Here is a 21693-nt window from a genome sequence, read left to right as displayed (position 1 = left end):
GTCACAGCATTTATTTATGATAGTAAAAAGCGAACTGAAACGTTAATAGCTCAAGACACACTGTTTACACTTACAACATTTTCATCAACTTATCTGGTCGTAGGGGCAGCAGCTGAAGTCAAGAGGCCCAGAATTCTTGCCCGTAGGTCAATACGTCACCAGGGTGTCCATTTTAATAAGTGTACATACAGTATACAGTAAACTGTTAGTTTGTTCTTTTACTGAAATGCTTGTTTTGTCTGAAGAAATATGAAGTGAATGAACTTTCTAGTACACAGCCATATCTAAAAGTCAGTGTTATAAACAGTTTTGCATTGCTGTAGGCTTCTCCATTGAAAACAAGTTCAAGTTCGATTGAAGGATGTGGACAGATTCTGGCTCCATTGCTTCACTCTGAATGTCAGGTAAATAGGTGGCAAAGGATGGGAGAAGCTCTGAGATATGAGACATTTAGTAAAGACTTTTCGCAAAAGTGACAGACAGATAAATATCCCAGTCATCCTTGTCTGTGTATGATGAAATATGATTCCCTCTTTTTGCAGTGCTTCACAACAAGTCAAGACATGTTTTTTTTTATTTAATAAAGACAGAGCTGTTGAATTCCTTTTGCTGTTGGCAGTAAATATGAATTCGAGAGACTCCCAAAATAAATAAATGATTATGTGGCGCATGTTTGTGCAGGTCTATAATCAAGACAACAGGCACCATTGGAATTCTTATTCAGTATGTATTTTCTTCTATTTTTATTCTCAACAATCCAAAACAATTATTATTCAGACACATTAGAATAAAATCATGAAGCTGCAAAACACATTTGTAGAATGGTATGAAACTGCCGTTATGGCTCAGAGCTTTGTAAAGTTTTACTATTGTGTTTATGACAGCAAGTTGTTTTTACAAGGTGCAGCCATTGGAGGGCAGCAAACACCGTGCTCTCCCATGTCATGTGAGTCGTTTAAAAGCGATGAACGCAGTGCTTTAAATGTTTATGGTTCAGGGAAACCTCTTGGAAGCTGCCATAATGTTCAAATGGTCAAATAAGAGACGATCTTATGGCAGACCTGGGACACGCCGAAGAGATTGTATCGAGATGAGAGTAGGTTTGAATGTGATTTAACTGACGTAAAAAGAAAAAAAAGAATTATACGTGATTTGTAAACTTCATTTTTAATAAATCAGCCGCAGTTACTCTCGGTTTAGACATTTGATTGTGATGCGTTCAGAAACGTGTAAATGTGTTGGTAACTCAAATGATATCCATGAGGAAATAATCCACCTTGCGTGTTATGATGTGCCGCGGTAAGATTTCCAAATAGCTCTGGTGAGCGGTGGGTCTCGAACCCACGAACTTCTTCATGCGTCTCGCAGGAAACAAGCGGATTAAAATCCCATTGGATAAACACGTCGTCCCTGGTCACGTGACGGACGACCACACTTCCGCCCAGGAGTAGCTGGTGAAGAACAGCAGCTTCACTCACCGCTTTGAAACGGGCAGCTAAAGACAGGAAAAAAGCTTGCGTAGACGCAAAAAACATTCCCAGAAAGTGTCAAGAATAGTAAGTACCAATGTCTTTTAACAGTTTACATGCACTGGCAATGTGTTTGGAGTGTTTCGACGGACTGTCTAATGCGTCTTCCTAAGCATCAACAGGTGCGCTAAGCTATCGAATTAGCTTCAGGAAATCACTAGCTATAAACAGACTCGTAATAATTCAGTTACTTTCGATTTTACCAACTTAATGTTAGCCGAGTAAAAGTTATTTTAAGGAACGTAGACCAACTAATACCCGGATATTTTCGTTGTCCTGTTTCTTTTTTTTCATAGTGAATGTGTTTTGCTCTGTGTTTACCTCTTTAATTAGTTGATATTCAATCGCATATTTTCTTCTGTCAGATTCTTTTTTTTTTTATTTATTTATTCATGTGCCGTGTTGACGAAGTCGACTGACTGGAGGCTAAAGAAATGTTAAGCAGTGTTTGCTAGTGCATGCGATTAAAAGTGAATGTGCGCAACATTTATTTGTTCGAGTTCCAAAAGCTAGTTTTGTTGTGTACGTCCGTAAATATAGACTCCATTGGAATTGTATGTTCTTGGATTATTGAGCGTTGTTGGAGCCACAAGTCACATGATGCTTTATAATCCCTGGGTAAGTCTGTGAAGTCTGGCGCTGTAGGAGGTCTGAGAAATCGTGTTTTACGCAGCCTTAACTACGGTAGTTAAAGTGTACTGGTGTAAGATTGTAAACCTGTGTATTGTCTCTGGCAAAATAATAGCTCGAATGTGTGTGTGTGTATTGAAGATACTTTAAGCTACCGTAACTATTGATCATGAGACTTGTGTGGCCAAAAGGTTGCCTCTGTTCACATGCTAACCACAAGCACATATTTTCAGGTACATGATAATGGTCTACTATGCTAGTGGCACTGAGGTGGGAAATTTGGCTCCCGCTGAATCTGAAATGCGAGTTGTCCCAATTGAAAATTGCAATTGAAAGTATCTTTGTGCAATAAGACAAGTGAGGATGGATATTCTAAGATCCTTCGTCTTGAACCATCTGCTAGACTGTATTAAGCCGTCACAGTAACAAAAATTTTATTACACCAACGTATGTATATTATTCTAATTTATTATATGGAATTCAAACTCACTTTGTGTAATTTTGTTTGTTCATTGAGCTGAAATACAGATGTTCTTTTTGTCCCCCCAACAGGGTAAATAAGTCGCAGATCAATATTGAGGTTGTCAATAGTGGAGTAGTCATTTAGAGGTTTCTATTCTTTCAGGGGTGCTGGTCACTCACGTCCTCAAACAAACATGGGGGATCTATTTCGAAGCGAAGAGATGACTCTGGCCCAGCTCTTCCTCCAGTCAGAGGCTGCGTACTGTTGTGTCAGCGAACTGGGGGAGATCGGAATGGTGCAGTTTCGTGATGTGAGTCTTTTCTTTGTTCATTTGCCATCGACAATTCCCCCTCCAGGTCAGTCTTACTGCATACTTTGGGATGGAAACGTGTGCATCCATGCTGAGAATGTGCATGCCTCCTGCTTGCTGGTAATCATGTGCTCCCAGCTGACCCTCGCAACACACAGACACTCACTCAGCCAGTTCAAGGCTGCTTGAAAAGAGTGTTGTGCTAGAAACATTGGAGGTGGTGCATAACAGCCTCCATAGCTATGTTAGTAGTGTAGTGGATAGAAAAACTGGTAGGTTTACGCTTTTCTACAGTAAGTGTGTTTTTGTTATACAATATTAGATGTATTTCTGTAAAACAACACAACAGAGGAGATTTCAATTAACCAGTGGATCATGAAGTTGGCTCAGGAAGATTAATGAAAAGCCCTCAAACAAACTTACATAATATGTTGAATAAAAACTTGTCTTTGCTCACCTGGGCCCGTTTATGAATCCACGTTTCTTTGTAAATAAGAGTGACATACTGGGTTTATTACATTTGAAAATTTGGCTGTCACATGAACGAGGAGAGGTAGATGTCACTTTACCAGTTAGGTGTGTTGTAATCTCTAGTGAAGTTGATTCATCACTGTCATTCTTCTCGTTTTCCCTGTAACCACTGACAACTTGCAATGTTATATAACTCCTCTTCCTGACAGTGTCTTTCTCTGAATTTCTTTGTGTGTACCCCTCAGCCGTTACTTTCTCTTCCTTCCTTTTTTCTGGTATTCATCAAGTGAACCCTTGTGTAAGAGAGGTAGTTAAATTCTAAATGTTTTGCGGGTATTCACTTGACTTTATTACATGTCCTTCATGTGCTTTATGTCAATTAGAAGTCCATTTATATCATACAAATTTCCTGCAGCTAAACCCGGATGTCAATGTTTTCCAAAGAAAGTTTGTCAATGAAGTACGACGATGTGAGGAGATGGATCGCAAACTCAGTAAGTGAGCTGAATTCATCAAAGTGTTTGACTTTTGTTGTGACTCACAACTTCTGTCTCTCAGGATTTGTAGAGAAGGAAATCAAAAAGGCAGACATTCCAATTATGGACACCGGCGAAAACCCTGAAGTCCCATTTCCACGGGACATGATCGATTTGGAGGTGACATTTCGACGCGCTCCAGCAAATTAGGTGTGAACCTTATCTCTTTTCTCCATCTGCTCACGTCGTGCTCCACCCCTTCCCGCAGGCCACGTTTGAGAAGCTAGAGAATGAGCTGAAAGAAATCAACACGAACCAAGAAGCCTTGAAAAAGAACTTCCTGGAACTGACCGAGCTGAAACACATTCTGCGACGCACACAACAGTTTTTTGATGAGGTCAGGGTGATTTTGCACAGTCTGAATCTTTCAAAATTGTGACTCGGTAATATACTTAAAAAATAGTCTGTGGGTTTATTTCTGATGGTAAACAAACAAATCTGTAGAGAATATTGAACACTGGGGTCTAAGTAAATAGACTTCCACAGAAAAGAGTCAACAATAAATTGGTTGATGATACAGAGAAGGGGGTGTTTACAGTGTTTGTTTATTCAAGTTGTTTTCCTTCAGATGGAAGATCCAAGTTTATTGGAGGAGTCCTCCACTCTCCTGGACCCCAATGAGGTCAATCGAGGAGCTCCTCTAAGACTTGGGTAAGCTTGTTTAGTTCTTATTCATAATTTGTTGTACACATTTTACTTTCACTTGTTACTTTGAAAACATCCTTGGATGCCATACACCTTTGTATCTGTATGATGCATCATATGAGGTGTCATTTAATGCGCATGTAGAAAATCTTGTGCTTCATGGCTGCGTTCTCCTGGACATTTTGCAAACTGCTTGAGTGGAAAATGAGTTGTGTCTATTTTTAAGGTGAGGCAGTTTAGTTTCACTCTATAATGTTAAAATAATACATTATATGTGTAATAATAGTAGAAATGTGGTCTTGTGCTTGTCTTTATAACAATGCAGGATTAAAACTACTGAGTCAAATAAATCACTCTGTTATCTGCAGCACAAAAGCTCTCCAGGGGTCGTACAAAAATGAAATGGCTTTACTTTAAACAAGCCTCTGCGAGCTCCACATTATACTTTACTGCATACCTTTTTTCTTTTTCAGAATTACAGTCTTTGGGTTTCGTTCAGGCGTATAGGTTACATGTTTGATCCAATCTCTGGATGCATTTGTGTCGGGTTGTGCCCAAGAAAGATATTTATGACCCTGATTGTTTTACCTAGTTTCCGTGTATTGTCTGAAGTAACTCCTTTTGATCAAAATCCTTCTGAATTGTGACTGTTGTGTCTGACTTCTCCTAGGTTTGTGGCTGGAGTCATCGGTCGGGAACGTATTCCCACATTTGAACGAATGTTGTGGAGAGTTTGCAGAGGAAATGTGTTTTTGAGGCAGGCGGACATCGAAGATCCCCTGGAGGACCCTACAACGGTGTGTACTAAAGTTGTAGCTGAGACAAGCAGATATTCAGAAAGCCAGTCAATGCAGTTTGGTCGTCTATAGGTGCCATTGATCTGTGAGGCTTTTACACGTACAAGTCATTTGCTTTTGCTTGCAGTCATTGGTAAGTGAGTGAAAGTCTGAAGTTTGAAAATGTTCTCCCACAGGGTGACCAAGTCCACAAGTCTGTCTTCATCATCTTCTTCCAGGGTGACCAGCTGAAGAACAGAGTGAAAAAGATCTGTGAGGGGTAAATAGTGTTTCAACCATACATCTCTAATCCAGGCCAAATATTCACTGCTTGTTTGTCTGATTCAGGTTCAGAGCAACATTGTATCCATGTCCGGAAACTCCTCAGGAGAGGAAGGAAATGCTGGCAGGCGTGAACGCTCGCATTGATGACCTGCAGATGGCAAGCAGACTTCTTCTTTTTGTACTCATTGCCATAATTTTCTCATTTGCTGTTCAGGAAATGTCTGCTCTGCATGCATAGTCTCCGCAATTAAAAACTTCTCAACTTATGTCAGTTAGTGCCGCTTGAGCTGCTAAGGGATCTTTTGATCTCTCTAAAGGAGATCCTCTTGTTTCAATAACGTCAAGTCAGTGGCATTTATAAAACAGATTAAGGTGTGACTGAACAGTTTGTATTTGATTAATGGGCCTGGTTTGAATAGCAAATATGATATTCATCTGGTTTTAACCTCCACAGGACCTCAGAATTCTGAATTTGATCATCATGGACTTTCACTCTTTTGACCCCTGCAGGTGCTGAACCAAACCGAGGACCACAGGCAGAGGGTCCTGCAGGCCGCGGCCAAGACGGTGCGAGTGTGGTTCATCAAAGTGAGGAAGATGAAGGCCATCTACCACACTCTGAACCTCTGCAACATCGACGTGACGCAGAAGTGCCTGATTGCTGAGGTGTGGTGTCCCATCTCTGACATGGACTCCATTCAGTTCGCCCTGCGCAGAGGAACGGTGAGTCATTCACCTTTCTTTACAATTTAAACAGTCAGGGAAGGGAGCTTTATTTAATTCACCAAGGCTCTGCTAACCGTGATACATAAGGAATGTAGCAGAACCAGCACAGTCGGTGAGCTCTATGTGCCGTTGATAGTCAGCCTGTTTTACCACATTGTAAAAAAACCTGCATAATGATGTTTCTCCATCTCAGCTTTCAAGTCACCGGTTAAGTCTATATACAGTACTAAGATGAAAAAGACATTTTGAACTGTTTCATAACTTCAGTTGGACTTGTGTTTAAACCACAGCAAGGAAAACCTCTTGAAATATATCTTCAACATAGTGAATGTTGACGTCATATTTCACTGACACGATGGCTGCCCCCGTCGACTTCCCCAGCTCTCTGGTCATGTTGGGAATGTGTACTTGTGGAGTTGCCAGCGACAAGAGACAATCCTCAAGTACACATATGCTAATGAAATGATAATGACGAGTGATCGTCTTGCTGTGCTGGTTTGTTCAAATAACAATGTTTCAACTATATATAGACTCGACCGATTTACTGACGCCATTACTGCATTAGAGGAGCTGACATACTTTCTGTGACCTCTCCCTGTGTCTTGGACTTGATCCAGTCATAATACGAAAAGAAGAGTTCATGATGAGATTGTGATGATCGTTGGTTTAAATAATGACATCTTAATCCCAAAATGAATCCATACCACTGAGCTACAGGGACATTTTTCTGACACAATTTCATCTCTGTACATTTCCTCTTGTGGGCATATGTTGCCTCCTGTCTACATGTTGAATTTCATTGCCTTTATTGATGTTTTTTTGTGTAGGAAAAAAGTGGCTCCACTGTTCCGTCCATCCTCAATCGTATGCAGACCAAGCAAACTCCTCCGACCTACAACAAAACAAACAAATTCACATCAGGATTCCAGAATATTGTTGATGCTTATGGCATTGGCAGCTACCGTGAGATGAATCCAGGTGAGTCGGAGCTCCTTCCGGTCATTCTTTTAAAGGTCTTATTTTGTGCCCTATAGTTGTATGATGACCACATATCATATCTGTCTAGTTTTGTTCCCTCATATTGCCGTCATCTTTTTACATCTTCAGCACCATACACCATCATCACCTTCCCCTTCTTGTTTGCGGTCATGTTTGGTGACCTGGGTCACGGGACTCTCATGACCTGTGCTGCTCTTTACCTTGTGTTGAGGGAGAATAGGCTGATGGCTCAGAAGAGTGATAATGAGGTATACATCCCATAAACCATGCATCCTCCATTGGAGACCAACATTGGCTGATCAGTGCTGCTAAATGTTCCTTTCCTCCCCCTTGTCTGCAGATGTTCGGCATGGTGTTTGCTGGTCGCTATATAATCCTGCTGATGGGAATCTTCTCCATTTACACGGGAACCATTTACAACGACTGCTTCTCCAAGTCGATTAATATTTACGGTTCGGGCTGGAGTGTCAGGCCCATGTTTAACCCGCGGGTTGGTGGCAATTGGTCGTAAGTTTCAGCTCTTAAATGTCCAAATTTCATGCTGTAATTTCTTTTTAAGAAGGTGAATGAGTGCTGTTGTTTTCTAGTGAGCAAACCCTGCTGGACAATCGAGTTTTGCAGTTGGATCCAGCAGTAGATGGAGTCTTCAATGGACCATATCCAATTGGTATTGATCCGGTAATTGTTGTTCTTCTGATATTCATGTTGGAGTGTCCTTTTGTTTGAAGCAATGGCTTATATGGTTTCATGAAGCAGTGACCAGACTTTCTAAGCTCAGCAACAACAACACTATTTAGAAAGAGAACCTTGTTTCATCAAGCTACATAGTACCATCACTAAAATATTTATATTGTGGTAAAAGGTGAGCGATTTTATCTGACAAGAAAATCATGTCCACAAAAGATGAAGACAGATGTTTTCACTTCAATGCATCTACAAGCTAGCAGTGAGATGATGAGGCTCCATGTTCGCTACTCTAAAGCGTTTGGATTTGAGCATTATTGTCATGAAACCTGATTTGTAAAGCGAGAGCGCCACCTACTGATCTTAAAAAATGAGCACACTGTTTCATGAAGCCTCATCAGTCCATCACACCCACTTACGTGGCATGAATTGCAGTAATGGTGCAGAAAATACGTGGCTTTTTTTCAACTGAGCATTTATGATCGTTAATAACCTTTTTTCTTATCAGATCTGGAACATCGCTACGAACAAGCTGAACTTCCTCAACTCTTTCAAGATGAAGATGTCTGTCATTCTGGGAGTCATCCACATGGCTTTTGGAGTCACTCTCAGTCTCTTCAATCACCTGTTAGAATCCTGTCTACCCTTTCAATCCTGTTGAATCAGATTTGGAACTTGGAACATTCACTGTGTTGTTTTCTTCAGGTATTTCAAAAAGCCTCTGAATATCTACTTTGGCTTTATCCCTGAGATCATCTTCCTGGTCAGTTTGTTTGGCTACTTGGTGCTCCTCATCTTCTACAAATGGGTTGCGTACAACGCACGGACCTCCAAGGATGCTCCGAGTCTCCTCATCTCTTTCATCAACATGTTCCTCTTTAACTACAGCGACCCCAGCAACAAGCCTTTATACGCTGGACAGGTCAGATTCATGACTTTATACAGTAGTTTAGTCACCAACTCTGCTCAACTTTATCTCCCACTCTGGTTTAGATGGGCTTGCAGTCCTTCCTGGTGATCCTTGCCTTGGCCTGTGTTCCGTGTATGTTGGTAGTGAAAACTATGATGATGCGAAGAGAATACATGTGGCGGAAAAACCTGGTGAGTTCACTCCTCATTTCTGTCACGTGAGCATCACGCTCAGCTTCTGCTTTCACTTAAAAGGGCACGCAGAACTTCGGAGGAATCCGGGTGGGGAACGGGCCCACGGAGGACGAGGCTGAAATCATTCAGCATGATCAACTCTCTCAACACTCGGAGGACGAGGCAGAGGTAAAAAAAAAAAACACACTTGTTGTCAGCAACCCTGGCTTCCACCTGATTCAGGGCCATCACCAGACACAAGATCCAGTCTCATCTATTAATCATCACTTTGCTGTCAACTGAGAGCGCTGTGTTTCCACATCTCCTCTGTCACCAGACGCATGAATTATGGATGAGAAGAACCAGATTCCATCCCAAATTCAGATCCACCTTGTTTCATGATTATCACGTCCGCCACTCCTTCTTTCCAACTTTTTCTTTTGTAACAAAATCTCCAACTAAAACAAAGCAGCGTGGACCCAAATTTAATCCTCAACTAGCTTCCGTAAATTTGGAGCTAGAAAAGTGAAGTCAAATATATTCATATATTCATCCCTCTCTTGCTGTTGAATGCTGTTGTGTGTGTGTCCTTTCCTTTCTTTTTTTTGTCATGTGATTCATCCCTGTCTTCCCCTTTCTATCCATTAATCTTTGTTCTTCTTCCTGCCTTGTCATTAACCAAGACTTGCCTTTTGTCACCTGCTTCCAAGGCCCGAGAAGAGGAAGAGGTAGGACGGGAGCCGGCGTGCATGTCCTGCACTTCCCTGTTGTAGCCTCCTACTTCTCCGCCTGTGTTTGTGTCAGGTGTATTGCTGGTGTGGATAGTGAGTCAGTGTTCCAAGCCTCCTCTAGGTCCCAGTCGGTGTCGATGTGCATGAGGCGACAGTTGGGCCGCTGAATTCAGCGGCTCAACAACACTTTGTCTTTGTTCTAATCAAAGGGGTGTGCAGGTCTGCGACTGGCTTCTTGTTAATTGTGTGATTGATGTACACACACACACACACACACACACCCACACTCACAATGATGAAGACTTCGCATATTGGGGTCGGGGTGCTCTGAAAACGACATCACTTACTTGTACTCATCTACCAAGTGTGTGTCCTGCAGATCGACTTTGCCGATTTGGCGGTGCACCAGGCGATCCACACCATTGAGTACTGTCTGGGCTGCATCTCCAACACAGCCTCGTACCTGCGGCTGTGGGCCCTCAGTCTGGCCCACGCAGGTAAGGGGCCACGATGATGGACGTGACTCCACAGTTCACAATGGAAACAGCAACCCACTGTATTTGTGTTCCTCACAGAGCTGTCTGAGGTTCTGTGGTCCATGGTCATGCACATTGGACTTTCAGCCAAAGGCATCGGGGGCTTTGTGGTTCTCTCCATCGTCTTTTTCTTCTTTGCGGTTCTCACAGTGTCAATCCTCCTCATCATGGAGGGCCTGTCGGCATTCCTGCACGCTCTCCGTCTGCACTGGTGAGTTACACAGTCCCAACCTAAATCTTATCATCTGTCTGTTTTTTTCTTTTTTTAATCCATTTTCCATCACAAAAAGGTTGAATTGTTTGTGCTTGAGTGTTTGATAAAGAGAACTACTTGTTTCCCAACAGTTGTTTAAATGTGTTTTATTGAATCCGCCATTCATTGAACAAAGTTCATCATCTCAGACATGATGCAACAGTGGAGTCAAACTGACCTGTTTGGGTTCACACGCTGGAAGAGTCACTCTGCTGCCACCTGCTGTTGTCAATGCTCGACCCATGTCATGCTGCGCTACTTTTTAAGGGTTTGCAATGAAGATTCTCTCGTGATTCCAGATTACCATAAAATAGATGCGCTTATTTCATGAGCGTAAACCTAGTTTATTTTTGTTTTTATCCCTGCCCAACTTCCCAGTATTGAGCACCTCTTTTATTTGTTTGTTTATGATTTTAGTCACATGAGATCCGTGTTTGTGAAGTACACTTAAAGGAATTGGTTTGTGCATTTAAGCCCCAGTAAAGCCTGCGAATCACATGCTATCTCAAGTCATTTGATAAGGGTGAGACGTTCACTGCTCCTCTGCAGTGTCATGGGTTCATAGTCTCTCAGTCTAAAGGTCAAACCGTGGCTGCTCTTTAAAAATAGACCCTGACCATTTTACCGAAGGAAAAAAGGGCTTGTGTGTCTGCGTGAATGAGGCTAAAGTTCAGCGGCTGCCGATGAAGTCGCCTGATGGTTGTTTGGGTTTGTTCTGTTCTCTGCAGGGTGGAGTTCCAAAACAAGTTTTACACGGGACAGGGCTTCAAGTTCCTCCCCTTCACCTTTGAAAGCATCCTGGATGGGAAGTTTGAGGACTGAGGTCCTCCGCTGCTCTGTGTCGTGTTGAACTGTAGACGTGTGACAGTGTCGTTTTAACAATTCTGAAGTTGTCCTCGAAGTGACTCCTGCATCTGAAGATGAATCGCTGTTAATGTTTGTGATCTCTGAAATGAAAACACTCAACACCACCACCAGTCATTTGATGTATTTATCGTCTCTTGTTTCTTTTAAATCAAAGAGTTATGGCTCCGGACGGTGAAGAAACGTCTGGATCAGCTCAGAGGAAGTGATTGACTCTACTTATTGTGTGTGTGTGTCGTGTTGTAAGTGTTATATTATTTATGTGACTTGTTCTTGTAGGTTTTTGAAAATCCTCTCGGCAGCACCGATCACTGTTTTGAAAACTAAAGCCGTGCACAGATCATTGGCGGACTTCATTCATGATGGAGTATTTATTGATCCGCTTCCGTCGATCCACTCTCGCCGTTCCTGCTGTAATAATCCTTTATGTAACATTTATAAATGTTGTCTTGACTGAAAACGCAGAACAATTATGCACATGGTAACTCGTCGTGGAAAAATAAACCTGCTCTGACAAAGTTTGTTGCTGTTGTGATGTTGGAGGGTTACGGTATGTAACTGGTGCAAGCAGATTCCTTGTTTTCACGAATACATCCACGTCTTCTAAACTTCTCATCTGTTTGTTTTGACTAGATACAGCAGCGTCAGTCTTATAGTGCCAAATAGCTGCTATGCTAATACTGTCTTTCACTGGATAAAAGGTCCTGCAACTGCCTTCTGTGGCAGAAACAATAAATAGTGACAGGCATTATTTTACGTGTTCCAGATATTAAAGCTACTTTTAGCTTCGCCCCATTTATTTTCAGATATGCATTTCCATGCCTCACGGTCTGTTGTAGCTCTTAGTCCACTAGGTGGTGCTGTGGAACAGACTATGCATCTGTTGGTTTTCCTCTCATCGTGGGTGACCGAGTCAGGGCCACCTGACCTGATGTGGGATACTGGGTCGTAGTGGAGACAAGAGTAGAACCTGACTCCATTACCAGTTTGTTCGATGATCTCCTCCGCCGTTATTGTCCGTCACCCGTGTATCTAAATATTTCTAGAGTGAAGGTCGAGCACGCCACATTTTCGTCTGTGACCTTTTCACCCTGTAAAAAAAAAAAATTGTTTGTCCTCTAAAACCAGTTTCACAGAAGAGTATTTCCAGGTAGGAGTCTTTTCTTCAGGGGCCCCGGCGGTGAAGCTGCCACTCATGTTCTCACTGGGGGGTCTTCAACACACAGACTCCGCAAACTAGCAGTGTTAAATCTGATATTCTCGCAAGCCATTTCCAGATTGTGTAAGAATCCTGTGGTGTTTACTCTCCGTCAGACTAAGATTATTATTCTGCTGCTTTATCTTGAGCGCACTTTGGTTTGGCAGAAGAGGCTCGGCCCGGAATGTTGTGTTTCTCCTGAAGATGCTTTCGCAGCTGTTCCGCAGGCTGAGGTGTTTTCCTGCTGGCTTCCCAAATCCCGACGTTTGGGAAGTTTTATTAGCAAGAAGAACACAGATACACGTGTGGGAGCCACATCTTGATCTGCTTTTCTTGTTTTCTTCCTGCTTCACCAATGAAATGGACAGATATTTTATACACTTTTAAAAACTGGTGTGTTACTTTAGGTGAGATAAAATGCAGTAAGGCAAAGTAGAATGCCAATTCTTGATATAATAGCATATTTTGGGCTCTATAAATATATATATATATATAAATACAGGAGAACTTCAATATGCTCTAAATATGACAAACTAAAGGGAAAGAAGTTTGAATACTTTCTGGAAATTGGTTGTTAAAACCCCCAAACACCACGTCAGTTTCTAAAAACAGTTTTTCAGAATTGTGCAACCTCACATTTTGTTCTTGCCGTTATTTTTGGATGTGAATTGGCTTCTATTTGTCCAGCGACTTCAAGAACATGTCGGAAGGTCATGACTCACCAGAACGAGTGAAAACATTTGTCAGTTTCATAAGATATTTTTCTGGTTTGCTGATGGATTTATTGGAAGTCACGTGGAAGAATGTGAGCTTCAAACAGCAGCATGAAAGCTGAGTGCTCCAAGGAACAAAATGTAAACTTCACTGCTGTAAAGGTGAACAGATTTTTTTCACGTTTTTTTAGGTGCTATCTTTACCTCATCACTGCGATTGTAATAGCAGCCACCTGATAACATTGTTCTCCAAGCAACTCTCCCTGACCCTTCTGACCCCGCCGCCATTGTATCCCATGATTATTTTGGGAACAATAAGACGGCAGTAAAGACATTTACACGCAGCTCAGTGGGGGGGGGGACCTTATATAACAAGCAGAGCAAGGACATCAAAAATAAGACGAGTCAAATAACATGACACATGACTTTGATTGTTCCAAGCTGTGAGGAAGACTTGAGAATGTTTCCCGAGGCGTCAATGTGCCACTTACTACCAGAACGTTCTGTAACTTAATTCACTCAGACATTAATATTAGCTCTCTGTGGAGCTTGTCACGCTGGCAGAGCAGTGCTAACCCCTGCCAATACGCTCATTTATTCCCTTTAATATTACATAACTGTACTGTCTTTCTCAATATGTTTTATTTTCTTCCGTAGTTTTCACCTCATGAGTTCAGCGGAAACACAGGGCTGCATGTGGCCCCTGGGCCGCACTTTGCCCACCTCTGTTCTAGGAGGACATAAATCAAGGCAGTAAAACAAACTTCAAGAATGTTTTGTACGGGACATTTGCAAAGGATGATGAATGGAATGTCCTCCATTCACGGTCCATATGATGCTTTCCAGGAATCCCTAAGCGATTCCCTCGATGCACAGAAAAGCACGAGCCATTAGGAGCAAGTTTGCCATGGAAACTGAACGCTATGTTTTGTGCAGAGCAGGAACTCACAACCTCCATCAGTGGTTTATCTTTTTGACACTATGGTAGATAGTTAGTTACACAAGATTGTACTGAAGTATATGCACTTTTCACAGTACTGATGTAATAACATAATAATAATAATAATAACATTGAACTGCCTAAAATATGGCAGTCAAATATATGGTTTTATTTCATCTTTTACATAATGATTGTGGCATAAGTGACCCAAAAATAACCAGATAATTTCACTTTTATCTTATTTTCAACCGTAATATTGAGCTTTTGTAACAAGGTTTGGATGACATTCATACATGTTCTTGAAATGGATGAACAGAGAAGAACAGAAGCTCCAAATTCAAAGTAGTACTGAGTTTTCAACATGACTATTAGTCCATTAAACTTAATAATAATAAATTTGTCATCAGTGACCACAAAAGTAAAGTGCAGCTGCTTTGACTCAGCCAGTCGCAACACTTGTTTAACTCATCTGGAGGCAGCTTTCAGGACGTTGGTTGTTAGATATGCAAATTATTTGGATGAGTTGTGTCACTTTGGCCCCTGTGCTCATAATGACTCCCAAGTTTTGGTTTAACGCCCACAAATTGTTGTGACAAGACTTTATTAAAAATCGACTCCCTTCCTGACTTCGCCTCGGTGCTTTTGGCGAAGCACTTGTTTTCATTTCTTTATCTCGGTTTGTTGTTTAGTTCAGGCAGCGGCACACACACAGAAATCCCCAAGCCAAAATTTTACGTAACTCGGTGTCAAAACAGGTAAAAAAAAAGCAACTTGAATTTGGAATCTTGATCCAAACATTTCATTTACATTTCCAAAGTACACTTCATCCTCCATGTTGCGCAGGACCATGACATCGCTCCAAAAATAAGGGAAAACACTGCCAGTTTTTCTCTTCTCTCTAATGCAGTTCGATGGTTTTGGGAAACTAGAAAGCAGAAAACATTCAGTGACTTTTCTGAGTGGATTTCGTCTGGAGGTTGAATGTACTTTTCCATTCGTTGAAGCACTCGGGTTCATTCCCAGACTCACCGCTGTAGTAAACAAGCAAGCATGCTGACAATCCACAGTCACTGAAATGCACCTAAACAGCCTCATAAAAGTTCACGTTTGAGCTGAAGTTGCTATTGAAATCCAGTGTTTTTCTTTCTTTCCATGCAACACTGAGATTGAACCTCAAGCTGGACGAACTTAGCGGTGTCCCTTGTTTTGGTTGTGTTCCTCATTTTAGCCTTCAGAGTTGAAAAGTTCTTCTCCGGCTGCCCATTGTGCGGCTTTCTTCTCCATGATTTGTGCCAGTTGTCCGCCTCCCGTGCTGCGGGAGGATGCGGCGGCCGCAGTCTGAGGGAAACGGCCTCGGCATCAGGTCGTGCTACTCCTTTGTTGAGAATGCTTTTGTTGTTCCTCGGCCGTTTCCAGGGACTAAATAAATAGCTCTGCTTAACCAAAGGTATTTGCCTGCCTTGCAGCGCCATGAGAAACACACCAGCAGCGGTCACAACTGTGTCGCCTTTTCCTGGAGTCTTTTGTTTTTCTTGCTCAGTTACCAGCGAGACATCCATATTAATATCTAGTGAAAACATATTCCTGTAATGTCAAACTCATAACAGTGGAGTTGGGAAACAAGAATATCTGCATCAGTGTTGCCTCTCGAGTTCAGTGTGATCGCAGTATTCACTTCAGTCATAAACCACATCCAGAGTAAGAGATGTTTGTTTCCTTATGATCCGATCCAAAACGTTGCTCTTCTGAAGACTTGATTCTACAGTCATCCTACAGTAATCACTCAGCTAGCTGGGGTTTCAATTCAAACAGCACTTAGAGAGTGCAGACCTCCACCAAGCATCTATTGATGTGATTTTTCTGCCACCTACGTGTACATTAGGTACCTTCCAAATCATCCCATGCGCAACAGTTCATGAAAATTCCACTGAAACACTTTTCACGGCCACACGAATAAACAGCAGGAACTTGTGAAAAATTTGGATGCAAATACTTATGCGTCTGTCATTGCAAATGCATAACATTCGCGCCACGTGAGTCACAGCGAAAGATACAGCCTGTGATTTTCTGTATAAAAGGAGTGGGTGGACGCTTGTGTACTTATCCACCCCTAAATGCCGACCTGGTCCTCTGTATATCGGTGGCCATTTTCATCGGTTTTCACTGGGTTACACAACACCAACATTATAGCCAAACAGCAGCTATTCTCCTCGAACACACTGTAAGAACGAGGGCTGGGTCTCCCACGGTGAATGTTTTCGTATGTCTGGTTTGCAAGGACCTTCAGGTGTGAAGTATTGACTTGGACTTTTGTGTCCGAGAGTGACATGGCTTGCAAGAAAGAAAGAAGATACTAGTAACATCCGACTTACGACCGGGATCGGTTCCGACCAACCGGTCGGAAGTCAGCTTGGACGTAAGTGGAATGCCATTCAAAATAGCGCACGCAAGGGTTATAGGTGCTACTGTAGTGGTGGATGCTGGGATACTGTGCTGCCGTAACTGTCGTAGGCGATGCCGGGCTGCTACGTGCTGCGGTGCCAGACATCGAATTAAAAAGTTAAAAAAGCATCTTCCAGCCGTGGTCGTAAGTACGGGTGGACGTAATTCAAGCAGGTCGTACGTTGGATGTCACCTGTACTCAATTCATATGTGTTACCTTCAAAAACCAGACGCAGAAATTTGCCCGCCAAACTCTTGCTGCTAATGCGACTCGCGCCACAGAGCTGGGGGCTTGAACTTGGAGAAGGGTGTAGGTTTGCACCTAAAGCTTGGGATCAACCCTGGAATGCAGCGATGGTGAGCTGATTTCAGGAGAAAGGTTCAATCCCTGAGTACATTCCATCACGATGAAAGCAGAAAAATGTGATCAGCTGTTATATACGTCGCATTAAAACGGTCCCATCATGTGTGGCGTTTCATCGAGGCTTAGCAAAACCCTGCTCCAGAAGCAGCAGAATGTCTCGTCCTGGCTCTGGCTTTACATATTGTATGTCTGATCCCCCACAGTGCAACCTCCATAACACAGAAGTAATCTGGAACATAAGCGTAAAGGAATTTCCCCATTATATAAGGTGCGAGGGGGAACTACTTCTGAGGAACTCCGGAGATCTGGAGATTGGGGCGGACAGGGGGGAGCAAATATACGACAGTTAGAGAAGACAACCGTAGGAAAAAGGTCAAGCAGGTGGAAGGAGAGGACACAGGAATGTGTTCTACAGGTGATAGAATTAGGACGGTGGAGGATCAGCTGGTTAAAAGTTAAACAGAACTCATCCATTCAACACGCAAACTGAGGCCGTGAAGCGCATGTCCTCAGTGGGACATCTAACCACATGCATATGGACTCGCAGACAAAGGCAGTTAAACTCCTGCTCAAGTATCATGAACCCTTTCCTTCGTGAAGTGCCAAACAGTGAGGTGAAAACACTGCTGAGCTGTGTCTTCGTCGAGCACAGCGGTGAGAATTGGTACACGTGATGACTTCAGGTGATCCAGCCTCGCCTGTTGGCGACTGGCGAATTCCAGCCAGAGAGGCATTCCTTAAGAGTTACGAAGACAGTCACTGGAATCGCCCACAAATATGAAGCTAGGAATTAGCAACAGGCCCAAGGCAGTGTTTGGAAGATGGAGCAATGATGATCTATCAAAATATAAGAAAAACTATATTCATAATAATAAGCAAAGTAGGACGATGAGATAGCTGACGCTCAGCTGTAGTCTTTGCTAGCAATTGGTCCACGACTGTCATCTTCATTTGAAGCTAGTTGAAGTTACTTCAGCTTGAAACCTTTAAGGCCCATTTATACTCAATGTTGCATACGAATGCAGATACAGGCAGAACCTTCTGTCCACGCTCTGCATTCATTTCTGAAGTATTTCCACAAAGCTTAAGGATACGGACCAAACGGAGCAGTACCGATGAAAATTGTCGTCGTCAACTTTTGACTGTGGGCTGCTCCCCCTGGTGGATGTCTTGGTGAACAGCAATACCAACGTAAAGAGCGCATGGAAGTATGTGATCAGTGATGGTAGCTTTGTTTCAAAAGTACATTTTCGTACATAAAGGGAGCATAAATGGGCCTTAAGTCTAACTTTTCTACAATATATCTGAAGTTGATGGGAAGAAGGACGTGGAGAATACTGCATCTATACAATTGCACAGCTTTTTCTGGCTAATATTTTTTGTTGGTGTCCACATGAATTTGCTGAAAATGATGCGGTACACATTCCCAACTTGTAGATGGCCTTGTAATGCTCTAACAACAAACAAAGTACATTGGTACCTGGGTTCTCGACCACAATCCGTTCCAGACGGCCGTTCGAGAAGCGATTTGTTCGAAATCTGAATCGACTTTTCCCATTACAATGAATGGAAAAAGAAAGAATGCGTTCCAAGCCTTAAAATAGTCTTTTGTAGGAGTGAATGTAGAGTGTCTGCTGCAGGTGGCTGTTCCTCTATGTGTGTGGCCGCTGCATGTGGGAGGGGTTGCCGAGTGGGTGACGTCTCTCCAGAAGTGAAGAGGTGCCCGGTGCGTGTCCAGCTCTGAATGTGCGCATCTGTGCAGTTTGGTCCCCCGCACGTTATGTTTTTTGTGGCTTTTTTCGGGAGCGTTCCAGTTCTGGATTTTCAAAATCGGAAGCAAAAAAATCTCAAAATTTTTGTTCAAACTCCGATTTGTTTGAAGTCCGGGACGTTCGAAAATCGAGTCTCCACTGTATTGGAAAATGCGCATAGGAAGCTGTAGTGTTCTGCTAACACAGGAGCATAACAACACAAAGATTTCAAGTATCAAGTATTCGCACAAGTTCTGAGTCAGACAGGCCCTTTATTTACACTCGCTAGAATTTATATTTTTTGGTCCCAGAGTGAATGCTTTTCTGGTGCCTCCATCTTCACACCTCATCTGCAGCTTTCTCCAGTCTTCTCTGAGAGCCTCAGTTATTGGCAAAATGTATTTAATTTTACTTTTCCTGATATGTTTTTTACCCTTAGCTTAACATATCCCAGACCTACAAGCCAAAAATATAAACTTTAAGCTGGTAGACGTTAAAACATTTTTGTCATGTCATCTGCCATGTGGGAAATACATTGGGTTCATTGTTTGCAGAATTTCATTTCCATGCATCAGCCTCATTTTTCTGTGAGCGTGTCTTGTGTGTGGTGCCACACCTGCAGTCAAGTGAGTTCACTGGAATAACATGTATCCAGACGGTTTTTCCACCTGCCTCGGCGAATCAGGATGCACCCGTTTGATGTAATCCAAGTGCCAACTTGTGATCTGTCCACAGCTGTCGGAGCCGATTTTTCAAGGCTGACTGAAATAATTCAGCACGTGTGAGGGCCCAAACGTGAGTCAGAGTGTGGAGGTTTCCAGGACTCAAGTCTGGACTCCTCCACTGGATAAGCTCGACTAGACCCAGACTGGAGCTTCAGTCTGAGGAATCATCAATGACGCGTGAGGTGAGGTGAAATGCTAACGCACACATCATTTACGAACCAAAAAAACTCAAGTCACATCGAAGTGAAGGGAAAACAAGAGATTGATATGGGAATCACTGGCAAACATCCTCATCTGTGAGTCACATTGCCTCGCCTTGTGTCACGTTGCTTCTTCCTCGGTGAGGAATGATGCGATGATATAGAACGTATAAAACGTCAGGTGCAAACAAAGTATCGAGATGTTTCCACTTGACTTACAGCAACTCCTTCGAGCCAGATGTGAACCGCAAAGCCGAGCGGTGTCCAGCATTCTTCGGTTACATAAGTGATTATTGTTTTCAGAGGCGGTTCTTTCATGTGCACTTTATAGGAGGACGATAGAACAAGCTCCCCCGCATCGTTTTTGAAAGCAGTTTGTTGACTTTAAACGCTTCCAAAAACCATTACGAGACACATTGGTGGAGGTCATTGAAAGCATGCTCTCTGGATGTCGGATTGGTTGGAGCGTGGGGGTCTCAGTTTTGCTATGTCATCCCTGAGTCACCTTATCGGCCACTTCAATGGCTGTCTGCGTATGTGGATCAGTGGTGCGCTGGGGAACCAACACCAAACCTCCCACCAAGAAAACAAAGCCATAAAGAGAGCAGGGGTGACAAGGTCTGAAGAAAGGAAGGAGGGCAGTCGTGAACATTTCTGGCATTCCTCAGCGCTCTGTTTTTTTTTTTTCCAAGGGAAACGGTCAGTCTGGCCAGGAGCCACTGGAGCAAGTCTCCTTCTCCGGCCGGAACGGAGCTGGACTGGATCAGCGCTGACCATGTGAGAGGAAAGCACATTAAAGCCAGAATGCTCGACAACAGCAGCTGGGGATATTGTGAACGGCGACACGAGTAAACAAGCAGGTTTGCCGGCGAGATCGAAGACAGCGCTGGAGAAGAATGTTTCCTACAGTGGAAAGCATTAGTGAGAGTTCCTCTTCACAACATGCTGGCATTTCCTGAACCAAGAGGCTTCTGGGTATTTATGGAAGACTGGCCCAAGAGAGGGCTTTAGTTTTCTTTACAATTCTCTGGGTCTCGAAATAGACCGGGTGAAAGGAAAAGCAGATGCTCCATGAGAGTTTCGTTCTGAGCTCTTTCTCACACAGGTAACAGGAGCATCAACAGAGGGTGGTTCCCGAATATTTTGGCTTCAGATTTTAGTAATGTTTCTGTCCCATGAGAATTCAGAGTTTTTTTTACTTTTTCAGTTCATTTTAAGTTCCTGTATTTCCTGCAGTCCCTTAAATAGGGACCAAATATGACTTTTAATGTGGTCAAATACAAGACAATCCTCCATTTCAAGGCAGAAAATGAAAACTCATAATAGTCACCATGTTTTTCTTGCTGTGCTAAACATAGCATATTGTTTTCTTCAGCGTCATATTTTCTTCTTCTTCCCCCAAACTCGTATCAGTCAACTAACCTCTGTTTAAGCAGAGGGCAGTTGGGATGCGTATGATGTGCATTTTTTCAGGCAAATTTTGCAACCAAATAAATTCATAACGGAACCTAAGTAAGACCAAGTGAGGGCTCTCTGAACAGTGCTGCTGCCAATGGTGACAATGGTCTTAAAAAGCAACAAGATTTGACACTTTTAAGGAAATATCTAATAGATTATATTATGTCGGGTTTCTGTTGGTCAACGTCCGTGGGTCATTGTAGGCTAGCTGGGACTCTCGGGTCCTCATAGGGCCAACGGTTAGCACCTTGACTCCAAAACACAACCTGCATCTCAGCTTTTAAAGGCACATTTATACAGAGCTGCTTTTAGTTGAGGGTTACAGTTGTCACCTGTGCCGAGAAGGTTATGTTTATGTCATAATAACATGACAAGTTATGG

General features: G+C 42.7%; 1 protein-coding gene across 2 annotated transcripts; it reads left to right on the top strand.

The window, feature by feature from the left end:
• Window positions 1-1429: 1429 nt before the first annotated feature.
• On the top strand, window positions 1430-12047 carry atp6v0a1a (ATPase H+ transporting V0 subunit a1a). Of its 2 annotated transcripts, XM_053852073.1 has the most exons (22): window positions 1430-1556; window positions 2785-2932; window positions 3819-3897; window positions 3962-4059; window positions 4148-4276; window positions 4508-4590; window positions 5255-5381; window positions 5558-5640; window positions 5709-5802; window positions 6156-6368; window positions 7199-7349; window positions 7479-7618; window positions 7711-7877; window positions 7958-8048; window positions 8563-8681; window positions 8760-8976; window positions 9048-9155; window positions 9219-9326; window positions 9848-9865; window positions 10248-10365; window positions 10444-10615; window positions 11386-12047. In XM_053852073.1, exons 2-22 carry the CDS (start codon window positions 2816-2818, stop codon window positions 11477-11479), a joined length of 2526 nt encoding a protein of 841 aa, XP_053708048.1. In that variant the 5' UTR covers window positions 1430-1556; window positions 2785-2815; the 3' UTR covers window positions 11480-12047. The 2 variants fall into 2 exon arrangements, with proteins under 2 accessions (XP_053708048.1, XP_053708049.1); XM_053852074.1 differs by lacking the exon at window positions 9848-9865.
• The last annotated feature ends 9646 nt before the right edge of the window (window positions 12048-21693 follow it).

Source organism: Synchiropus splendidus, chromosome 19 (genome assembly GCF_027744825.2).
Source record: "Synchiropus splendidus isolate RoL2022-P1 chromosome 19, RoL_Sspl_1.0, whole genome shotgun sequence".
Lineage (NCBI taxonomy): Eukaryota > Metazoa > Chordata > Actinopteri > Syngnathiformes > Callionymidae > Synchiropus > Synchiropus splendidus.
This window is presented reverse-complemented; position numbering and strand designations above follow the sequence as displayed.